The following is an 18,707-nucleotide window of genomic DNA, read 5'->3' on the forward strand; positions in this document are numbered from 1 at the left end:
AATTTCACTGTTTCTGGGAAATTATAATAAACCCAAAAGTTTTGTATTAAAAAAATCAGAAGTTGGAATTTCTTGCCACATGAAACCGGATTTGTAGTTTGGGTGGCTCTCTGGATTAGAAGCTGCCACCAGAATGATGATGATGACCACCTGTCATCAAGCATGACCAAGGGCTCCTCTGGTGCTTAAGCCAAAGAACTGGACAGAAGTTTTACCCTGCAGCCACAAAAAGAACAAGCCAGGTACACTTCCAATAGCACTCTCAATGTTTTGGAAGTTTTCCATTTTAATTTTAACACAAAAATATTATTTTACACAGAATTTTTAACTCTGCGCATCTCAAATGTCTTTCTTTCCCCCATCTGCTCCAGTGGTGAAGATAAAGCTTCTCCAAGCTGAAGACAAAGCATGAACTCAGCACCTCAGAGAACCAAATAAAGCACAAACTCTGATCATAAATGATTCAGCATTTGACAAGCAGACATAGCTGAAAAGACTAACTTTCAATTTATCTCTGTTTAATTATTTTATTTTCAATGACTTTCTATTGGTCTCAGCTAATACAGTCTATTTGGCATTTTTGCGAATTAAATGTGTCTAGGTTTTTGCCCTCCTCCATCAATTACAGCCTATTCATTTGTAGAGAAAAGGACCAAAAAAAAAAAAACACATTTTAAATTAATCCAGAAGGTAAGTTTCAACCCCCATTAACTCCTCTTCCTTCTATTTATTCATCTAATGTTCTATACAGTTCAGCCTAGATTTTTGTGACTGGATGACATCTTTCAAGGGAAGCCTTTCCTAAAGCTGTCTATCTTTCAGTAGAGGAGCAGAGCTGCCTTGCCCGCTGTTCCCTTGGGGAAGCACTGTGCTTGGCTCATCACTTCGGACAGCCAGTGCTGATGAGATGCACCATTCTGCCTTCTGACCTTAAACATTTTAAAGAAGCCAAATTATTAAACACCACCGAACACCCATCCTGTGACAAATTACCATCCCTGAGGATATGCTTGACCGAGTAACTTAATTCATCAGACACTTGGCAGAAAATTTGGCCGCTGTGATATGGTGTTAGTAGCGATTAGCAGGTAATTTACTTTGATATTATATATAAACATTGGTATTATGTATAAATATTTGATTTTTTGATTCCCATCTCCCTGCCGTAGCCTCGCTGTGTGCTCTCCGGTGATTCCCGGTTCCCTTCAGGAGCGGGCGGAGCGGCCGGGCTGGCGCGGCCCGCGGGCTCCCCCTGCTGCTGCCGCCGCTGCGGCGCGGCCCCGAAAGGGGCAGCGGCACCGGCAGCGGCACCGGCTCGGTGCGGGCTACGGATCCATAAAAATCCCTCTTTGACCCGGCCTCATGCACCAGCGTGAACAGAAAAGCAACAAGCTACGGCTTCACGAACACGGAGAAACGCCCTATAGCTAGAAAAACAAGTTTGCAAACTTGGAGCGAGAACTAAACTGACTTCAAGGTATTTAAAATGAAAAAACAAAACCAAAAAGCAAACCCTTTCTAGATTGAGGTATTAGAAGTCCTCAAACTGCTAACTGAAAAACAGCTCCACTGTCAAGTGCTGGGGGGCTTTGGCTACAGCAACACGGAGCAAAAATGCCCAAGAGTCAGGCAACTTTCAAAGCACAATTAAACAAACAGATTCAGAAACCCACAAAACAAACCAGTCCTTTCATAAACCCCACAGTTTTGACTACAGAAAATGAGAAAATGGGATTTCCTCCATACCACATTGGCTGGTGTCTGAACCTCCCCTCTGAATCAGGAGCTGCCAGAATACACCTGTCATCAAGGACTTTTCTGGGGTTTGAGTCAAACAACCAGACATGGGTGATGCCTTCCAGCCATGAAAGTGCTCTAGATTGAGGCACAAGAAATGTACTTCAGGAAACAGCTTCCAAAATGACAAACTATTGAAAGTCCACTTTTCTGACAGCTGCTGGGTTCTTTGGCTATGGTACCCTGCATCAGGCCTGGGAAAAGACAGAAAAAGGCTGGAACTCCAGGTACAGTGCCACAGAAAACCAGTGCTGACATGGCTGCATTCACCTCCTGCAGAGGGCTGATGGATGAGTTCTCTTACCTGTATGACCAGAGAGCCCACAGCCCGATAAGGAGTGGGGCTGGAAGGGCCCTGTCAGAAGATACATAAAGGATTTCATGTAAAACTTGCTCTTCTCCATCTCCCTAAGGGTGCCTTACTGACTATCATTTTAGGGAAGCTGCAAATCAGCTTTGGGAATATTTTTCCTGTCATAATTACATGCAACTGCATTTTTAGCCCCTCCATTAAGTACATATTACCTCCTTAAATCCCCTGAGAGCCTTTAAAACAGATTCTTATAGGAGCTTTTTTTCCATCCTTTATTTTTTCTTTAATTAGCAGTTATTCACACAAATTGGGCTAATACCAAATGAAAAAATATTTTCATGGAATTCACCACAGGCAATCTAAAGCATCTTTTCAACATTATTTCTGTGCAACTGGGGCTGTGTTGTCCTTATTCCCAATTGTTTTGTGGGCACAAATTCAGCCTGATGAAACTATGCAGTATTACCATTTCTACTTTACTGACACCTGAGACACTGCCCAGCTGTCCTCAATACAACCACTGTGAAGCCCTAAGAGTCTGGTGCCCATAAACTGCTACAAAGCAAAGGTGTGATATCAGCCATTTTCCCAGTCCTCTCCCTAAACACAGTGAAGTATGCTTTTGTGTGCTGCTGTCACTCCCAAACCATGAAAGGGTTTGGGTTTTCTGGAGCCAGTAGTTTTCTCTGATGTCAAAATACTTCTTGTTGAAAAGATGCAGTGGTATATGTGTGTTAATATATGTTCCAGTACAATCTGGGTTGTTTGTGGGCTGTTTCCCATAAAACAAGAACTGTTCTGAACACACATGCTCAGTGTGTTCAGAACAGAGATCTCTACTGCAACAGGAGGTGGGCAGGAGATCAATGACATCTCATACGATTCTAACAATTAAGGACACTCCCATAAAGATTCATATTAAATCTTGACTATGGATTAGAATTTGTATAAAGCTGCCCTAAGGATCAGCAAGCCAGTTGCTTCATGAGTGAGCAAATTTTAACAAGCTTTTGACCGAGCCCTTCCTAACAGTAGACTGACTGCCACAGTTCAAAGGCAGGGCCAGCAGCTGGGGCTGTAACACCAAAGGGGGAGCCACAGCAGCTGCACCAGCTCTGGACCTGGGAGAAGAGGGTGAGAAGCCCCAGCAGGGACTCAGCATGCACTGGAGCCACTGCACTGCTGCATCCTGACCATCCTGGCTGGACACCACTACATGCAGCAGGGACCTGTGAAACATTGCTAAAGCTCCTGCACCCTCAGCTGTATTCCAGAGAGTTATCCCAGCCCACAATGTGTGATGGGAACTGGACCTATGTTTAGCAGATACTTGGCTTTGTGTTAGACAATGAGGGGACTGAAACTACTGAAAACCTACAATAATCCCAGTGCCTAATAATGTACTTTGCAGCTCTGCTTGCAGACCAAAAGACACAGAATGGGACAAGACTAGCATTTTTAATTATGCAACAATACATTCTATGTTTTTGCTCTCATATTTCTGTCTACCTCTAGTTCCTTTACCACCACAGAATATCTTTTTCTTTTTTTTGTATCTCAATTGTTCCAATTTCTGCTCAGCAAGGGACATTAACTTTACAGAAAAGCCTTGAAACAAACTTGGTTTACACTGAAACTGACTCAAAATCTCCCAATTAACCTTAAAGAGAGTTGAGGAGAGTTCTGAAGTAAAGCCTATTCTGATACCTGGGAACCAAACATGGGAGAAGTGGGCTATGAAAGAGTCAGACAGCTCCTGACTAAGCTCAAATAAAAAAGGAAAGCACATAGAAAGTAGAAGCAGGCACAGGCTGCCCAGGACAAATATAGAAACTTGGCTTGCATTCATGAGAGTGAAGCTATGAAGGCCAAAGCTCAAGGAGGTTAGACTATGTATCAAGTTATATTGGTCAGCATGAGGGGTTTCTGTAAGCACACTGGCAGCAGCAAGGAAGCTAAGGAAGAGACAGCCCTGCTCTGTGGGGCCAGGGAACCTAGTGACAAGTACAGAGTAGGGTGGAATGCCCAATACTTTTCTTCCTGGCCTTAGATTGCACCAGAAAGGACTGTCAGCTTGTCTCCCCTTTCCCTGATCCCACTAACCTGCCCTGTGAGAACATGCCAGCAGGGTGCAAGGGAAGGGCTCTCCACTGGGGAGGGTGAGACATAGGTAAAAACAGCACAAACAGTGAAATTACCATTAGGGCATGGCCCCACAGCCCCTGAGCAGGAAGAGCAACAGGTCCCATCCCATGAATCAGGCAAAGGCAAGATAACAACCCAGATCCAAGATCAAGACAGGAAATCCAAGTAAGGACTCATGACAAAACAGGACTGGAAAAACATCCTACACTTGCATCATAGCTCAGGAAAGGGCTCCTGCCCTTGGGCCTGCCAATTAAGAAATATCTTGGTCCAATGGTCATTGGTGTGTGGGTGAAGGCCCCATGTGAGAGTGGTCAAAGCAATTGAAGCCCATTAGTGCACTCAGGGCCCTGTTAGGAAGTTGTTTTCACAGGTGAGGACTGGAGCCAATTGGATAGATACAAGTTCACAGGACCAGATAGGATGCGCCTGAAAGTCATGAGGTTTTGACTGCATGACCCCTCTCTACATTTTTGAAAGGTCAGTGATATTAACCTGAGGCCTGATGTTCAGAAAGAAATACATGGCAGCTATCTCCATCCCAGGGAAATGCAGGCCAAACAGCTTTGTCTTGGGTCCAGAGAAAGTTATGGAGAAAATCCTCCTGGAAATCATTCCAGCCACAAGACAGTCACAAACATAACTGGAAGCAGCCAGCATAGATTGTTCAAAGGCAAACCATGTCAAAAACCTTTATAAGACATAGTGTTTCCTTTGCACAACATAAACCAATTGAAAGACTTCATCTATGTTTTATCTACTCTGGTTTCTATCCCAGACAATTTTAGTAGGTATAAACACTAATAATCTGGATTAGATGATAACATCCAGTAACTGTATCAGTGTGTCCCTTTTAAAGTCTTTTGATGTTTTATTTCCTGTTTAATATAGTAAATTACTTCTGCTAGTTTCCTTTTTATTGACTTTACCTGAGCAGCAGAGTTGGGAGGGAGGTGTTGTTGGCTGGGGTCCAGTGGAAAGCTTGTGAGAAGCGTCAGTGTTGAGATCTTGGGTTTCACACAGAGTATGTGGCATCAGGATGATCTTTCATTCTAATACAGCCAGGCTCAAGGCGTCTCTCTTTCAATGAAACATACAAATCAACCTTTTTTGTTAACTGAAAACATAGATTGTCACAGGAGTGCATTCAGTGGGGCTACCTTTGGAGTAACAGAGGGGATAGTTCCTTCAGGATCCACTGCCAAGCAAAGGGAATGAGCCCAGATGGAACACTCTGCAGTGCAGAATGCCTCTGTTGTGCATAGCTTTGCATGAGGTCCTGATGTTTTTCCCTAAATTTCACTGATGCACCCCAGACCCATAACTGAGCGAGATAAACAAAGCATTGAGTCAGTTAACTTGTTCTTCTAGAGCCAGTGCAGTTCCACTTCAGACTTGCAGCAGCTTTAGTGGAGCCACTTGTTAAAAGAGGAGGAAAGAAATGTCTTTGTAAAGTGCATATATGGGCATTGAAGTTGGTAAAGGATAAAGGAATGTTTCATCCATTAAATTCCTCTTTGATAAAGGAATGTTTCATTCCTCTTTGATAAAGGAATGTTTCATCCATTAAATGAAAAATGATAAATTATGTCAATGTCTATACACTATTTTTCTTATTCATGTACTAGTATTTAATTCCTTAAGTGTGATTATATAAATCCCCTCACAAGTCACATTGGTTTTCAAAATGTAAAGACTATCACTTATGTGAACCTTCAATGTCCTCTAACCCACAGCAAACAGGTTCCTCTGTGTTAATCTTCTTTTATGTTCAGGTGATACTTCTATTAGATTCAGGTCATAACTGTGAAAGACAAACTATACCAAAGTGACAAATTATTTAAATATCAAAAGGATAAATTACAATTGATTGAAAATAAAGTCTTACATAGGTTTTAAAATTAGGATCTTAACAAAGAGAAGTGTTTCCTGTATCTAGTACTCTGCAGACCAAAACTAATCAGGCTATATCTAAAACTGAACACACACACACGATTTTATGCAAAGTTCAAGTGTGACTCAAGTGTGACTCGAGTGTTCAAATGTGACTCGAGTGTTCAAATGTGACTCGAGGCTCAGTGCTGTGATTGGACACCTGATTCCTAGACAGACTCTTGTGACTACTCATGTGAGCAGTTTTAGCACCAAAATATTCTCCCTCAGAAGCCTGTGGCCTCATACCTCCCTGAGAACTATGCATGTCCTTAATATCATGGATCACAGCTAAGGGACATTCCCTTTGGTTTCTGCTGTGATGTGGGGACAGCCTCTGTGCTGGCACCAGCACCACCAAAAACTGGAGGTCTCCATAGCCTGGTAGGCTCTGGCTGGATGTCACTACTCCTGGGGACAGTGACAGTAAGAAGGAGGCATGATCCACCTGTGCCCCTCACAAAGGCCAGAACACAACTTACACATAAGTCTTTCTCTTGCCACTGTCTGGAGCAACCATCTGTTTCAGCTTCATGAATGTTTAAGGTTAGTGTGGTTTAAAAGAGGCCCTTGGGGATTTTTTAATGAGTTGTAGAAAAAATGAAATTGTGATGATTGATGTGCCACAGGAGTCATGCTTATTGCACTGTACCATTCTTTCCTCTACAACTGTATGCTAATTCTTCAGTGGGTTTTACTGGGATCTGATGTAGACTGTTGTTCTCTGATGTTTAGGGAAATTCCCAAATTAAAATTATTCCAGTACCTGTTTCATAATTTCATGAAAAGTTTCATAAAATGCTGTCCCTGAAGCCATCCTCATAACTGCAGAATATGTAGTTACAGTAGAAAGAGGAAATGGTTTGTTAAAATACATGCTTTTAAAATACATATTAATTATTGTTACAGCTAATTTTCAATAGTGCAAATATTGTATATATTCTTGTTACATTGTATGTTTTATGTATTGGCATCCATGTAATTAATAAATATGGTATATGTATAATGTATTGGGAACTCATCTGTTGGCCTGACCCACTTTTGAGGGAGGTGTGTTGGCTTCTGGGAGTGTGGGTCAAGAATGTTACTGAGAAGTTGCCATGCCTGCTGAAGCCCACAGATTGTTACCCACTGTTAATGCTTCATGTGGAATCTGATACAGCTGGCAACACCTCCCCTTCCAAGACACGCTGGGAAAGCTGGGTGTTCAGCCTGGAGAAAAGAAGCTTGCACGGAGATCTCATAGCAGCTTCCCAGCATCTGAAGGGGGACTACAGGGAAGCTGGAGAAGGGACTCTTGATCAGAAACTGTAGTGATAGGACAAGGAATAATGGGTGTAAATTGAAAGAGGACAAATTCAGGTTAAATATTAGGATTAATTTTTCTCATGTGAGGGTGGTGAGGAACTGGAACACGTTGCCCAGAGAAGTTGTGGCTGCCCCAACTCTGGCAGCATTCAAAGTCAGGCTGGATAAAGCCTTGAAAAACCTGGTCTGGTGAGAGGTGTCCCTGCCCATGGAGGTGGGGCTAGGGCTAGATGATCTTTAAGGTCCATTTTAACCATTTAACATTCTTTGACTTTATGATATAATATGATCTCTGATTAGAAAATACCCGGAAAGTATCTGGAGTGTTTGAAGTGGTAGTGGCCATTCTGCTTCTCTGCCAGTGTTGTGGTGCTGTAGTAGCAGAACTCAGCCAGGATTAGGGCACCAGAAAAAGGTCCTGCAATAATCTCTGTGCAGACAAAGCACACACACAGTGCAGGTCAGGCATTGGAAACAGCAGAGGAACAGGGTCACAACATCATGACTTTGCCACAGAGGGAAATGTCCTTAGAACCAGCAAACACCAAGCCCAGTATCTGCACATGCTTCACATCCACACACTGGGTGCCATTTTTGCACTGATGCAGGCAGACACTCTTCCTCTAACAAAGGCTGATCTGTCAAAGTCATGTCTCAGAAGAGCAATTCAAAAAGTCCTGTATTCACCAGACTAGAAAATCTATCTCAATATATTATGCCGCTGTTCAAAATAGAGGAAAAAGCACTTTAAAACAAAATTTTTTGATCAAATGTACTCAGACAATTAAAAAGGCATAAAATTTAGGACAGAAAAAGTTCTTAGAAAGAAATCCAATTATGAGTAGGAGAGTCTTAGAGATGGAGTAGTCTGTGAAATCAGTGTGTAACTACAGCAATTAGATACGTAACAAGATATTGAACATTTTTTAAAGTCCTTATAGAATGGGAGATCTTAACAAGACCAAAACACCAGGCAGAAATTGGGGGTTCTTTTCCTCAGGTTGTGGTTTTATTTCACTATTGCTTTCTTCAACCAACTGCAGAATTCATCACCACATAACTTGCTTTCATTTTCTTTTATGAGCATGTATTTCCTTGCCCCAAGTGAAACAGGATATCCATCTTTCAGAATTTCTGCCCTACCTTTTGCAATACCATTATTTGTGTGTGGTAAGAGCAAAAGCATTTAGCAAATGTGGTTAAAGGAAATGTGCAGCTTTACTATTGCAATAGAATAAAGCTTTTATTGAGATACAAGATTGACTAATGTGGGACAGTTCCTACTTCCCCTTACTTTGATGTCATCTGTTTAAAAGATGAGCAGCAGAAATAATAACTCTATTTTGTAGTTTATTTTTCTACCTTGCCATGACTTCTAATGGGAAGAGATTTAAAGAGCACCCAAACCTGCTGGAGGTGCCCCTTTGAATCCCCTGCCATCAGGCAGACAACCCCAGTGCCAATCATGAAAAGAAAAAGATTTGTCTTCACCCTGTTATGGTGAATAGTGATCTTCTTTTTAAAACAAATTTATGTCAAGTAAGTGTCTGTGCTGCATTGTCATTCGTGACAAAAAACAGCTAAAAATCATGATGAGAAATTGAAAAATAAACTGATATTGTTAAGATTTTTTAATTACATGTAACATGCTATGACAAGAAGAGTATACATGATAATTTCTTAATAATTTGCTCTCCAAAACTTTAGTTTTACTTTGAAATGAAAGGAGTCACCAAAAGAGAACTATAAGGCCTGTTTCTTCTAGGAAAATACATCATAGTGATATGGTAATTGAGGAAGTAATGACTGACACTGCAAAGTGAAATTTGAATAACAATGGCTTTTTGAGCTAGATTGTTTTTGCTTTTACAGTTTTCTGTTTCCCAGCTTTTCAACTTCACTAGCTGGTAAACTTTTGGGCTCAAAGAAAAGATGAAAGATCTTGGCCAAGGAATCAACATCTCTGTCCCTTCAGCATGAGACCTTGCAAAGCCTCCGAGACTCTTGCAAAGTCTCAGAGTCACCCAAGAGATCTTACACTGAATAGGAAAAATCTTGACTAACTTGCTCTATAGGGTTAAAGTAGGAAATGAAAAAAAAGAGGATGAATTTGAATGGAAATACCAGGTTTTTTCATATACATTAAAAAGGAAAGGAAAACCAGTATTACTGCTGTCTTTAAAAAAGAGCTACCAAGTGTTTTGAAAGACTTTTCTTTACTTAAAAAGGCATTTTGGTTCAAGTGAAATAACCTGTGTATATGCCCTTTAAAAAGTATTCTGTAAAGATGATCAAGGTTCATCCACACCAAGACCATGTCTACTCTTCAAGAAAGGTGGGTTATAAGTGTGTCAGCAGGCCTGTGTGATGCTGGCTCCTCCTGGGTTTATACATCATGAGGTTGCCATTATTTGCAGGATATGAGCTGTTTTCTCTAGTGGATTCTCACCTCCTGCACAGTCCAGGATGAGAAGAGGGCTGCGTAGGGAAGGGAACATCTGCTCAGCCCTCTCACTGTTTGTTTAACATCTGGTCCCTCTCTCACCTACTGCCATCTGTGTCTTTCCTGAAATCTTCTACACCTGAAATGGTGGAGAGGTGCTAGCCACAACAGGATTTCTACCACAGCCTTCTAAAACCTCAGAAGTATTAATTTATATGAGGGAAATTATGGCATTAATATAATTCCCATGAAAAATTTAAGACAAAGAGGTTTTCCTGGGGCTTTACATAGATTGAACCAAAAAATATGAACATTTTTCAAAAAATGTTTAATTCTTTTAATTAAGTAAAGTTGCCTTATTTGTGAAATCAAATGTTTTATAGACAGCTTCAGCTACACAAATAAATTAATGGTAGAGAAATCAGGTCTTTCTCCCTTCTGATGCTGTCTCCATTCCTTCAGATATCACAGTTTCTTCATAAAGATACTGAATACTGCAATGACTTCAGCTCTAGGTATCTGCAAAATAAAAAACACCACTGTTGTTTAAGCTTCTAAAGCCTGGCTATTATCAGTGGCCTACAGGGGCTCCACAGATAAGACACGGCCAGTGGTTCACCTTCTTTATTACAGAAGGTAACAAAAGGACCATGCCTAAATCCTTCCTTACTGGTGATAACTTTGAGAAGATTCTTCCAAGGGAAAAAAAGTCTTTGAAGAAAAATGGGAATTAATGTGTCTTTGCAAGTTCAATGAACAAAGGTCTTTCATTTATTTTTCATTTTGAACTAAACATGTCTCTCAGTATTAGGTTTAGGGTTCAGTAAGGAGGAGGGTCATTTTGAACATCATCCTTTAAGTCTTAAACCTTGAATTGCGGCTGCTGTATCCATAATATGCAGTGTATAAATTGTACCTAAGTTATTATAAAGTACTTCAGGGAAAATGATGTTTTAAAATGTTCAAAGGACTAAACCTAAACAAGAAGAAAAAAAGCTTTTTTAAAAAAATTAAAAGAGATTTTTTCAAGAGTGCTTCATTGTTTTTAAAAGGGTCAAAACCATTTCACAAAAGCAAATCAACCTTTGGGGATATCTCTTCCTGTAAAGGTGGTTACAGCACCACAAAACTTTCCAAAAAAGTCCCTCCAGAGTTCATTCCAAATCTGCTTCTTCCTTTTGCATGTAATTTCCAGCAGCGAACAAATCCCTAAGGATATATAAACTTAATTGTTTTTACAGGCCCCCCTCACAGCCCCTGACTTGTGTCAAGTGAGAGTCACTCTGCTGACGCACCTCTCACCAGCCAGTTCTACAGTAGAGTGGTGGCTCCCCTGCCTTCATTCTGCTTTCCCTTTCCACTTGGCAGAGCTACAACTGTGGGATTTCACAGGCTTGTCTGCCAACTTTGTAATGAGAGATGTGTCCAACTACTATTGGTTGCTTCCAATTTTTAAGGGCTAAAATAACATTATTTGAAGCTTCAGACAAATACCAGGAAGGAAAAAAAACCCCTCCGCTGTTGATTTACTGGAACACACTATCATCAAGACTTGAAGGGAGGGAATTTAAAAGGAACAAATTGCATGGATTGCACAAGCTATTAATTTTACACTTTGGTGAACGAGCCCAATAACGTATGCCCTAATGTGAGAACGTAGGTAGCAAGTACCACAATTCACAGCTGTCACGTCTGCCTTGGACTGGTCTCTGCACAACTTCCCAGACTAACTAGCTACTACACTTTCTCAAAAAGCAGCTGAATCTACCCCTTCTTTTCTGTCTGTTGCTTCCTAAGTAATTTCCTTAACAGAGTCAGAACACAGCTAGTCTAGTAAGAATTTTAGGGATTGAGCTGAAGACTGTTACAATATATCTAGACTGGCTACTAATATTACACAAACTCTAAGAAACACACAAAACCTATTTTCAATATGTGAACTGCAAGTTGCATTTCTTATATACAGTATCATACTTCCTCAGCATATATCAGCCAGGGTGTCTTATTCAAGAGTCCTCATAGGATTTTTGTGGTTGTTGGAGCAGAAAGAAGAATAACAGGTTTATTAAACAGTGAACCTAATGCTGAACTACAAAGCAAGACTTTTCAACAAAGACTAAGTGTCAGATGTGTACTCCTTGCTCATCAAAATCAGCAGCCAGAGAATTCCCAAGATGTTAAAGCAAATTTATAGAATAAAGACTCTTTCTAAAAACATGCCTGGCAGGTTTTGTAGCAATATTGTGCAAGATACAAAGTAGAAATAACTCATAAATACCTTAACATAAGGAAAATGTTTCAATTATTTTGGTCAACCATGAGATCTGCTATTTAAATAGGACTCTGAAAATTTTCTTTATTCTTAGTATTTCCTAGGCAGTTATCAATCAGCAGTCAGAGAGGATCTCATGTAAGTTTGATAAAAAGAATTCTTCCTGGCATAAGACTACTGATTAAGTGCTAGAAAAGTAGTAGGAGTTCATGTTGCTATTTTTAAAACCTTCCTCTGTTCATCCAAAAACCCCACGCCATTCCTAAGAAATGCAAAGTGTTCTGAAAAACTGAAATATGGATTTTTTTTTTTAAAGTTTTCCTCTGAGCAGTTTTCCTCTGCCAAAAAATGAGTAATTTTTGAAATGAAGTAACTAATTTGCTACATAGCTTGTTTTTGCATTGTTATCAAAGACCATTTTATGTTCCTTGAACTCCGGATGGTCCTAAAAGGCTACCCAGTATAACCATGGTACAGCTAAAACACTCAGCACCTTGCAGATGGTTTAGTGTTCCCCCAGACCAGGGCTGTAACCCCAAGTATTTCATCCACTGCTGCCTTTTACAGACTTCCCTCCCACCGCAGCCCTGCTGCCGCCACCTCCCCAGCCTCTCGTGCCTTTCTCTCAGGCCAGAAGCGTTGCAGAGCCCAGTCGTGGGAGTATCTCATGGCTGTCCTCCAGAAAACTCGCCTGCCTTCCCAGGAGACGTAGCATCAGCAAGACATTCTGGAGAAAATACACATTTGGTGGGGAAAGGAAACTGAGCTGCTAAACAAGAACCATTTCCCCAGCTCTGTAGCAGAGGAATAAGTAAAATCCGTAGGGGCCATACATGAAGATGGCTGCTGGTTTGGGCAGCCTCTCTGCATGGCAGTCTTCCACAGACCGTTTAGTCTTCAAGGCAATTCCTACCCCTTTATTTGGTTCATGAAAGTCAATACAAAATACTGTTAGTACCAAAGACTGACTGCAAATCCCAGCAAAGGGGAAGTTGTCATGTGCTCCTCCATTCCCTACCTGATGGAAAGACCATGTACAGTGCTGATATTCTGTTCTAGCGGCACTTTTTTGAACATAAGATGTAGGGCAAGAGTCAGACCTTAACTGCAACAGGTTTGATATTTTAGATAGCTGTATCCTGCTATACCTAAGCTTTTGAACTAATTATTGCAATACTGAGTTTAGGATAAGTGCTCAATTAATTCCACAGATTTCTAAGAAAGTTTTGCACTTTCTACTGAATCTCATTCTATCATGAACATATTGCCAGAAGATGCTCAAGAGAGCTACTTCATGCAATTATCTCACTCATTACATTTACTGCCAAAATCCTGGTGGAACACTTTTGCTACCACCTTCATTTTCCAGTAATTTCCATTCACAGAGCCTTCAAGACAAAGACTGGCAGGTTTTTACCCTTACTGAGTAGAGGCCGAAGAGAGTCAGTCTGCTCCTCTCCAGACCAGCCCACAGATTAAGGATGTGAACATGTAGGTTCTCAGCCCCCTCATTTCCCTGTAAAAAGTGCTGAACTCCCATTTCAGAACAGGCAGCATGCTTAAAGCTGACTAATATTGTATTCCATGTTGAAAATGTGCTTAATTATAATGTCATTCTTTTTTCCATAGTCAGCCCAAGAGTGATCCTTGTACTATTTTATGTCATAGTAATGGAATAGTTTGGCAACAACATCATTCACCAGCTGCCGATGGGTTTTGGTTTTCTCCTTCTAAAGAGAGGAGACATTTTTCAATTGTCCATTTTCTAAAAGCAGCGGAGTTTGTTGGGTTTTTGCCAAAGAAATGGATGAATCATGGTTCCAACAGATAGTACATGCAGATCTGCTAGAAGGGAATTAAACTCTTCCTGGGAAATAGCTGTGACTTCACAGCCTGACATAGGCAGTGTGGCCCGAGCAGAACAGGCGTTAGCACATGAGTCATGGTAGAACAACAGGTAGCTCCACACACAACAGGATGTCACTGTTACATCAATGTTTGGGGTAGTATAAGAGAAAATAAAGGTAGAGTCAGAGTACAACTGGACTATTCAGCCCAGTTACAAGTTAAATCCAGAGTTCAGAGAGCAGCAACAAAGCTGGTGAAGGGTCCAGATGACAAATCTTATGAGAAGTGACTGAGGGAGCTGGGGTTGTTTAGCCTGGAGAAAAGGAAACTCAGGGGAGATCGTATTGCTCTCTACAAGTGCCTTAAAGGAGGCTATAGACAGGTGAGGTCAGTCTTTTCTCCCAGGCAACTGGAGACAGGAGGAGAGGATACAGTCTTAAACTGCACTAGGGGAAGTTTAGGTTGGAATTTAGGAAGAATTTCTTCCCAGAAAGAGTGATGGGGCATTGGAATTGGCTGTTTAGGGAGGCGCTGGAGTCACCGTCCCTGGAGGTGTTTAAGGAAAGACTGGATGTGGCACTCCATGCCATGGTCTAGCTGGCACAGTGGTGTATGGTCATCATCAAGGCTGAACTTAATGACCTCAGAAGTCTTTTCCAACCTACTTTATTCTGTGATTCATGCACACATATTCCCCTGCTGCCTGTATTGCCCTTTAGAGCACAGCCCAGAGAAATGCAGTAAGTCAGAGACAAAGTTCAGAGCATCCATTGCCCCTGTAAACCTTTGGCAAACAATGACAGACTATTTGCTGCCATTTGATTCTGGCATATTAGAAAAAGAAGGCTGGAAAAAGGACAGTCCACAAAGAAAGAGAATAAGGTAGCCTTCTGAACATTATTAAGGAGCATTTTCGTGTCTCTGTAGCTGAGACTTAGATGGGATGAGGACACCAGGAATGCTTGGTAGCTTTTCCAGGCCCTGTGTTACCTTGGTCCATGACTTGTTCCACTAAAATTCTGATGGAGAAACTTATTCACTTCCTAACTGCTCGCTATCCATCTGCCTTCTGTGTGCCAAACTAGCCACCTACCCTTGATGTCTGCTGCAGTAAGTAGAAATACCTGAGTTTAATCTATTCCAGAGAAACACCACAACACATTCAGAAGCGGAAAGACTTGCTTGTTCAGGGATCCACTGACCCAGTAATGAAATGCTTCTGCTCCATCATCATTTCCAGAAAAGTATTCAAAGGCACATTTTCTATAGGAAAATGTCTTTCCTACAAGGTTAACTCCAGCATCATTCAGGAGGTTATTGAAAATATGGTTTCTGACGGGTAGGATTCACTGAATGAGGTGCCATGAAATTTTCAAAACTGAAATCCAGATTGCCAGAGTTGGGTTCTTTGACATAATTAATCTAATACAAAAGATTGATTCATTAAGGTTGGTTACCATTTAGTTACCATCTTAAGGGCACTGAGACACAGCCCCCATCACCACAAAAAAAAAAAAAAAAAAAAAAAAAAAAAAAAAAAAAAAGAGAAAAGTCAAAGAGGGAGCTATGACCAGGTCACACAGATTTCGGACCACTGCAGCAAAAGTGCATCCTAATTCAGATGGGGTGTTGGTGCATACAATTTGTTTTTCCTTTTAACTGATGTTAAGTTAAATATTTATAAAAGATTTAGTGACTGGGTCAGTTTCTTCCAGCAGGGAAGTTGCAGTGGTTAGAGGCTGTGATCTCACTGATTCCAAGGAAATACAGCAACAGCATCAACTGCCAAAGAGAAGGCAGTGAGCCAGGCCATTTTCACTCTGAAATTTCTTCTGCTGGTGTATGCAGAGCTGTCAAAACCCTTGGTGAGTTTCATTGAGAACTGAGGGAGTTTTACACCACTTTGCAGTGACTGGATACAAGCATCTTCCCTTATCTCCTTAGAATATGCTTCAGTAAATTAATTTTTCAACTAACCCTTGAAGAAGGTTTTGTCAGTAAGAATTATCCATTAAGGACAGAAATGTTAATGTTTCAGCAGCAAAGACCAGCAGTGTGACAAAAGGCCAGGTTTTGTGGGTTAATTTTCTTCACAATGGCTGGTATGGGGCTGTGTTTTGGATGTTTGCTGAATACAGGGTTGATATTATAGAGAAGTTTTGTTATTGCTGAGCAGGGCTTACACAGAGCCAAGGCCTTTTCTGCCTTTTGTACTGCCATGCTGGTGAGGCTGGGGGTGCATGGGAGGCTGGGTGGAGACACAGCCAGGACTGGTGACCCCAACTGACCAAAGGAATATTCCAGACCATGGGACATCATGCTCTGTAAATAAAGTGGGGGAAGAAGGAGGAAGGGGAGACATTTGGGGTGATGCTGTTTGTCTTCCCAAATAACTGTTTGATGTGATGGGGCCCTGCTCTCCTGGGGATGGCCTGTCCATGGGCAGCAATGAATTAATTCCTTGTTTTGCTTTGCTTTGTGTGCACAGCTTTTGCTTTCCCTGTTAAATTGTCTTTATCTCAACCCATGAGTTCTCTGGGCTTTATACTTCTGATTCTCTCCTTGAGCCAAATGGTAGGGGAATGAGAGACAAGCTGTGTGGGGCTTGGCTGCTGGTGGCTGTGGTGAAACCATGACAGTCAGCCAGTGCTAAAACTCAGCACTCCTGCATGTATCAGGAAATTAGGAAAGATGAGAGCTTTGGGAAAAATATGAAGAAATAAAACTTTCCTAGCTGAAAGGCCCAAAGCCCCAAAACCAATCTAAGAAGCTGTGGTTACATTGTGTGGCACATGGTAATTAGATAAGAGGGAAGCTGGAAGTGATTCTGGGATGAAGCAATCACCAACATTCATGGGAAACAGCCATAGTCCTTGTTCTTCCAGACAAACCCAAAACATTTGTAGGGTCTTTTCCACTTTTGCATGGTGTCTGTAACCTTGTTACACTGCAGCAAAAAGAACCATTATTAAAAACAACTAGAAGGAAGATTAGACTTGCGGCGATAGACTTCCGAACACACAACTATGGAGAGGAATGGGATGGTGCTTGTGAACTGAAATACAGGCTAAATATCTTCCAATTGTGATTCACATAACTTCTTTCAGAGAGTGCCATCTACACTTCTGTTCTAGCCTGCAATACCTGGAAGCTTATTACAATCCCACTAGTTTGAGATACAGCCTATGTTACCAGAGAAAATTCACAAAGCTCAGGATCTTTTAAAAACTGTAGGGAACAATTGTGGTTTGTAGCAAACCCTGAAGCTAGGAGAATGGAGCACAATACTTAGTGGTATGACAAAATATCTATCACAGTCTTCACATGTTTAAACTCCAAACACCTGTTAGTAAATTATAACAGAGTCAATATTAAGAGTGTTTTTGTAAAGAGTCCAATTTTAATGAGTCCAGCTCTGGGTGATGCTGAGAAAAGCCTGCTATGTAATTGCGCTGCTACTTTTCTCATTAGAGCTGTCTGGGCTCTCTTTCAGCCTATGCTACCACAGCAAAATCTACATATTTGCATTCAGCAGATTCATCAAGGGTATGGCTATTTCTTTAAGAAACCCTGGTCATTGTAATGCCATCTCTAGAAAATAGGCAGTGAATTACCCTGGGTTCAGGGTCATTGGTTATTGCATTTTTATGATTAGGCATAAGGTTTTCTTACCTTCAATTCTAACATCAGACATAGGAATTTAAATTGTCACATGGTTTGAATTATCAGTAAAGACATGTGCCTACAAAACATCAGTTAAATACTTTTGATGATGCGTCTAACTGGTAATGTGGGCATTTTAAATTTAAATTTTAATTTGCCCAGCAAATTAAAAATTTGGCCTCAAGAATTTTCATGTGGGCTTTGATACTAATTAATTTTGTATCTTTGGACAAAAGAGCTTGCATTTTCAATTGCCTGCCTGTACAATGAAGGGACCAGCTGTAGATAACCTACTGGAGACTGCCAGTTTGATTAATTATTGTAATATTCCTACATCTAGTGGCCATAGAGTCAGCCAGGCATCACAGTTTCTTCCTGCAGGGGAAGTTCATCATGGTCTTCATGGAAGTTCATAATTTTTTCTTCACAGAAAAAGGAAGTGGGAGATGACCCTGCACAATCCTGGAAAGCTGTGAGCAATGGCTCTCAGCCTTGGTCTGTGAGCAGTCACTGCTGTATTCTCTTGGCATTTTCCCTTTAGGGGCCCAATGTTAGCCACAGCTCTCAAGAGGCACTGAACACCTTTGGGTGAGTTATTTGGTGAGTCACCTTCAGCCTGTGGAAAATCAGATCATAGAGCTTAGGAAATTAGGAAGGGATTTAAGGAGATAACATCCCCTTTTTTCTCTTCACTGGATTCCCAGGAAATACAGTGAGAGCCTCCAGCATTTTAGCCAGCTGCAAGCCTTTTTATCTTTTCAGTTTCACTCTCAGCAGGTACTTCTGGTTTCTGGTCAAGGGACAGACATTCCTATTCCCTTTTTCCTCTGAAACAGAACAAAGTATATGCAAAGTAATGAGACTGAAACCACGTCAATCACTTTCAGGGAGATTGAGCAAAGTTTCCTGAAATCTAACAGGATGTGAAAGCAGCAGCAGCACTTTCAGCAGAACTGTGCAAGCCTCTGCAGCAGCAGCACATCTTG

At 41.2% G+C, this 18,707-nt stretch overlaps 1 protein-coding gene across 4 annotated transcripts in view; it reads right to left on the reverse strand.

Moving 5' to 3' along the window:
• RAPGEF5 (Rap guanine nucleotide exchange factor 5) overlaps window positions 1-18,707 on the reverse strand; it is a 230,533-nt gene that overhangs the window by 197,221 nt on the left and 14,605 nt on the right. For 2 of the 4 annotated variants that reach the window (XM_059844686.1, XM_059844675.1), the window contains exons 3-4: window positions 7,803-7,925; window positions 5,185-5,335 (exon numbers count right to left, since the gene is read on the reverse strand). The exons of 1 other annotated variant lie outside the window; for it this stretch is intronic. In XM_059844686.1, the coding sequence (XP_059700669.1) occupies window positions 5,185-5,290 (106 nt within the window). In that variant the 5' untranslated portion in view covers window positions 5,291-5,335; window positions 7,803-7,925. The remainder of the gene's footprint in view (window positions 1-5,184; window positions 5,336-7,802; window positions 7,926-18,707) is intronic. One more of the 4 variants, XM_059844697.1, reaches the window with a different exon arrangement.

Source organism: Haemorhous mexicanus, chromosome 1 (genome assembly GCF_027477595.1).
Source record: "Haemorhous mexicanus isolate bHaeMex1 chromosome 1, bHaeMex1.pri, whole genome shotgun sequence".
In the NCBI taxonomy this organism is placed as follows: Eukaryota; Metazoa; Chordata; class Aves; order Passeriformes; family Fringillidae; genus Haemorhous; species Haemorhous mexicanus.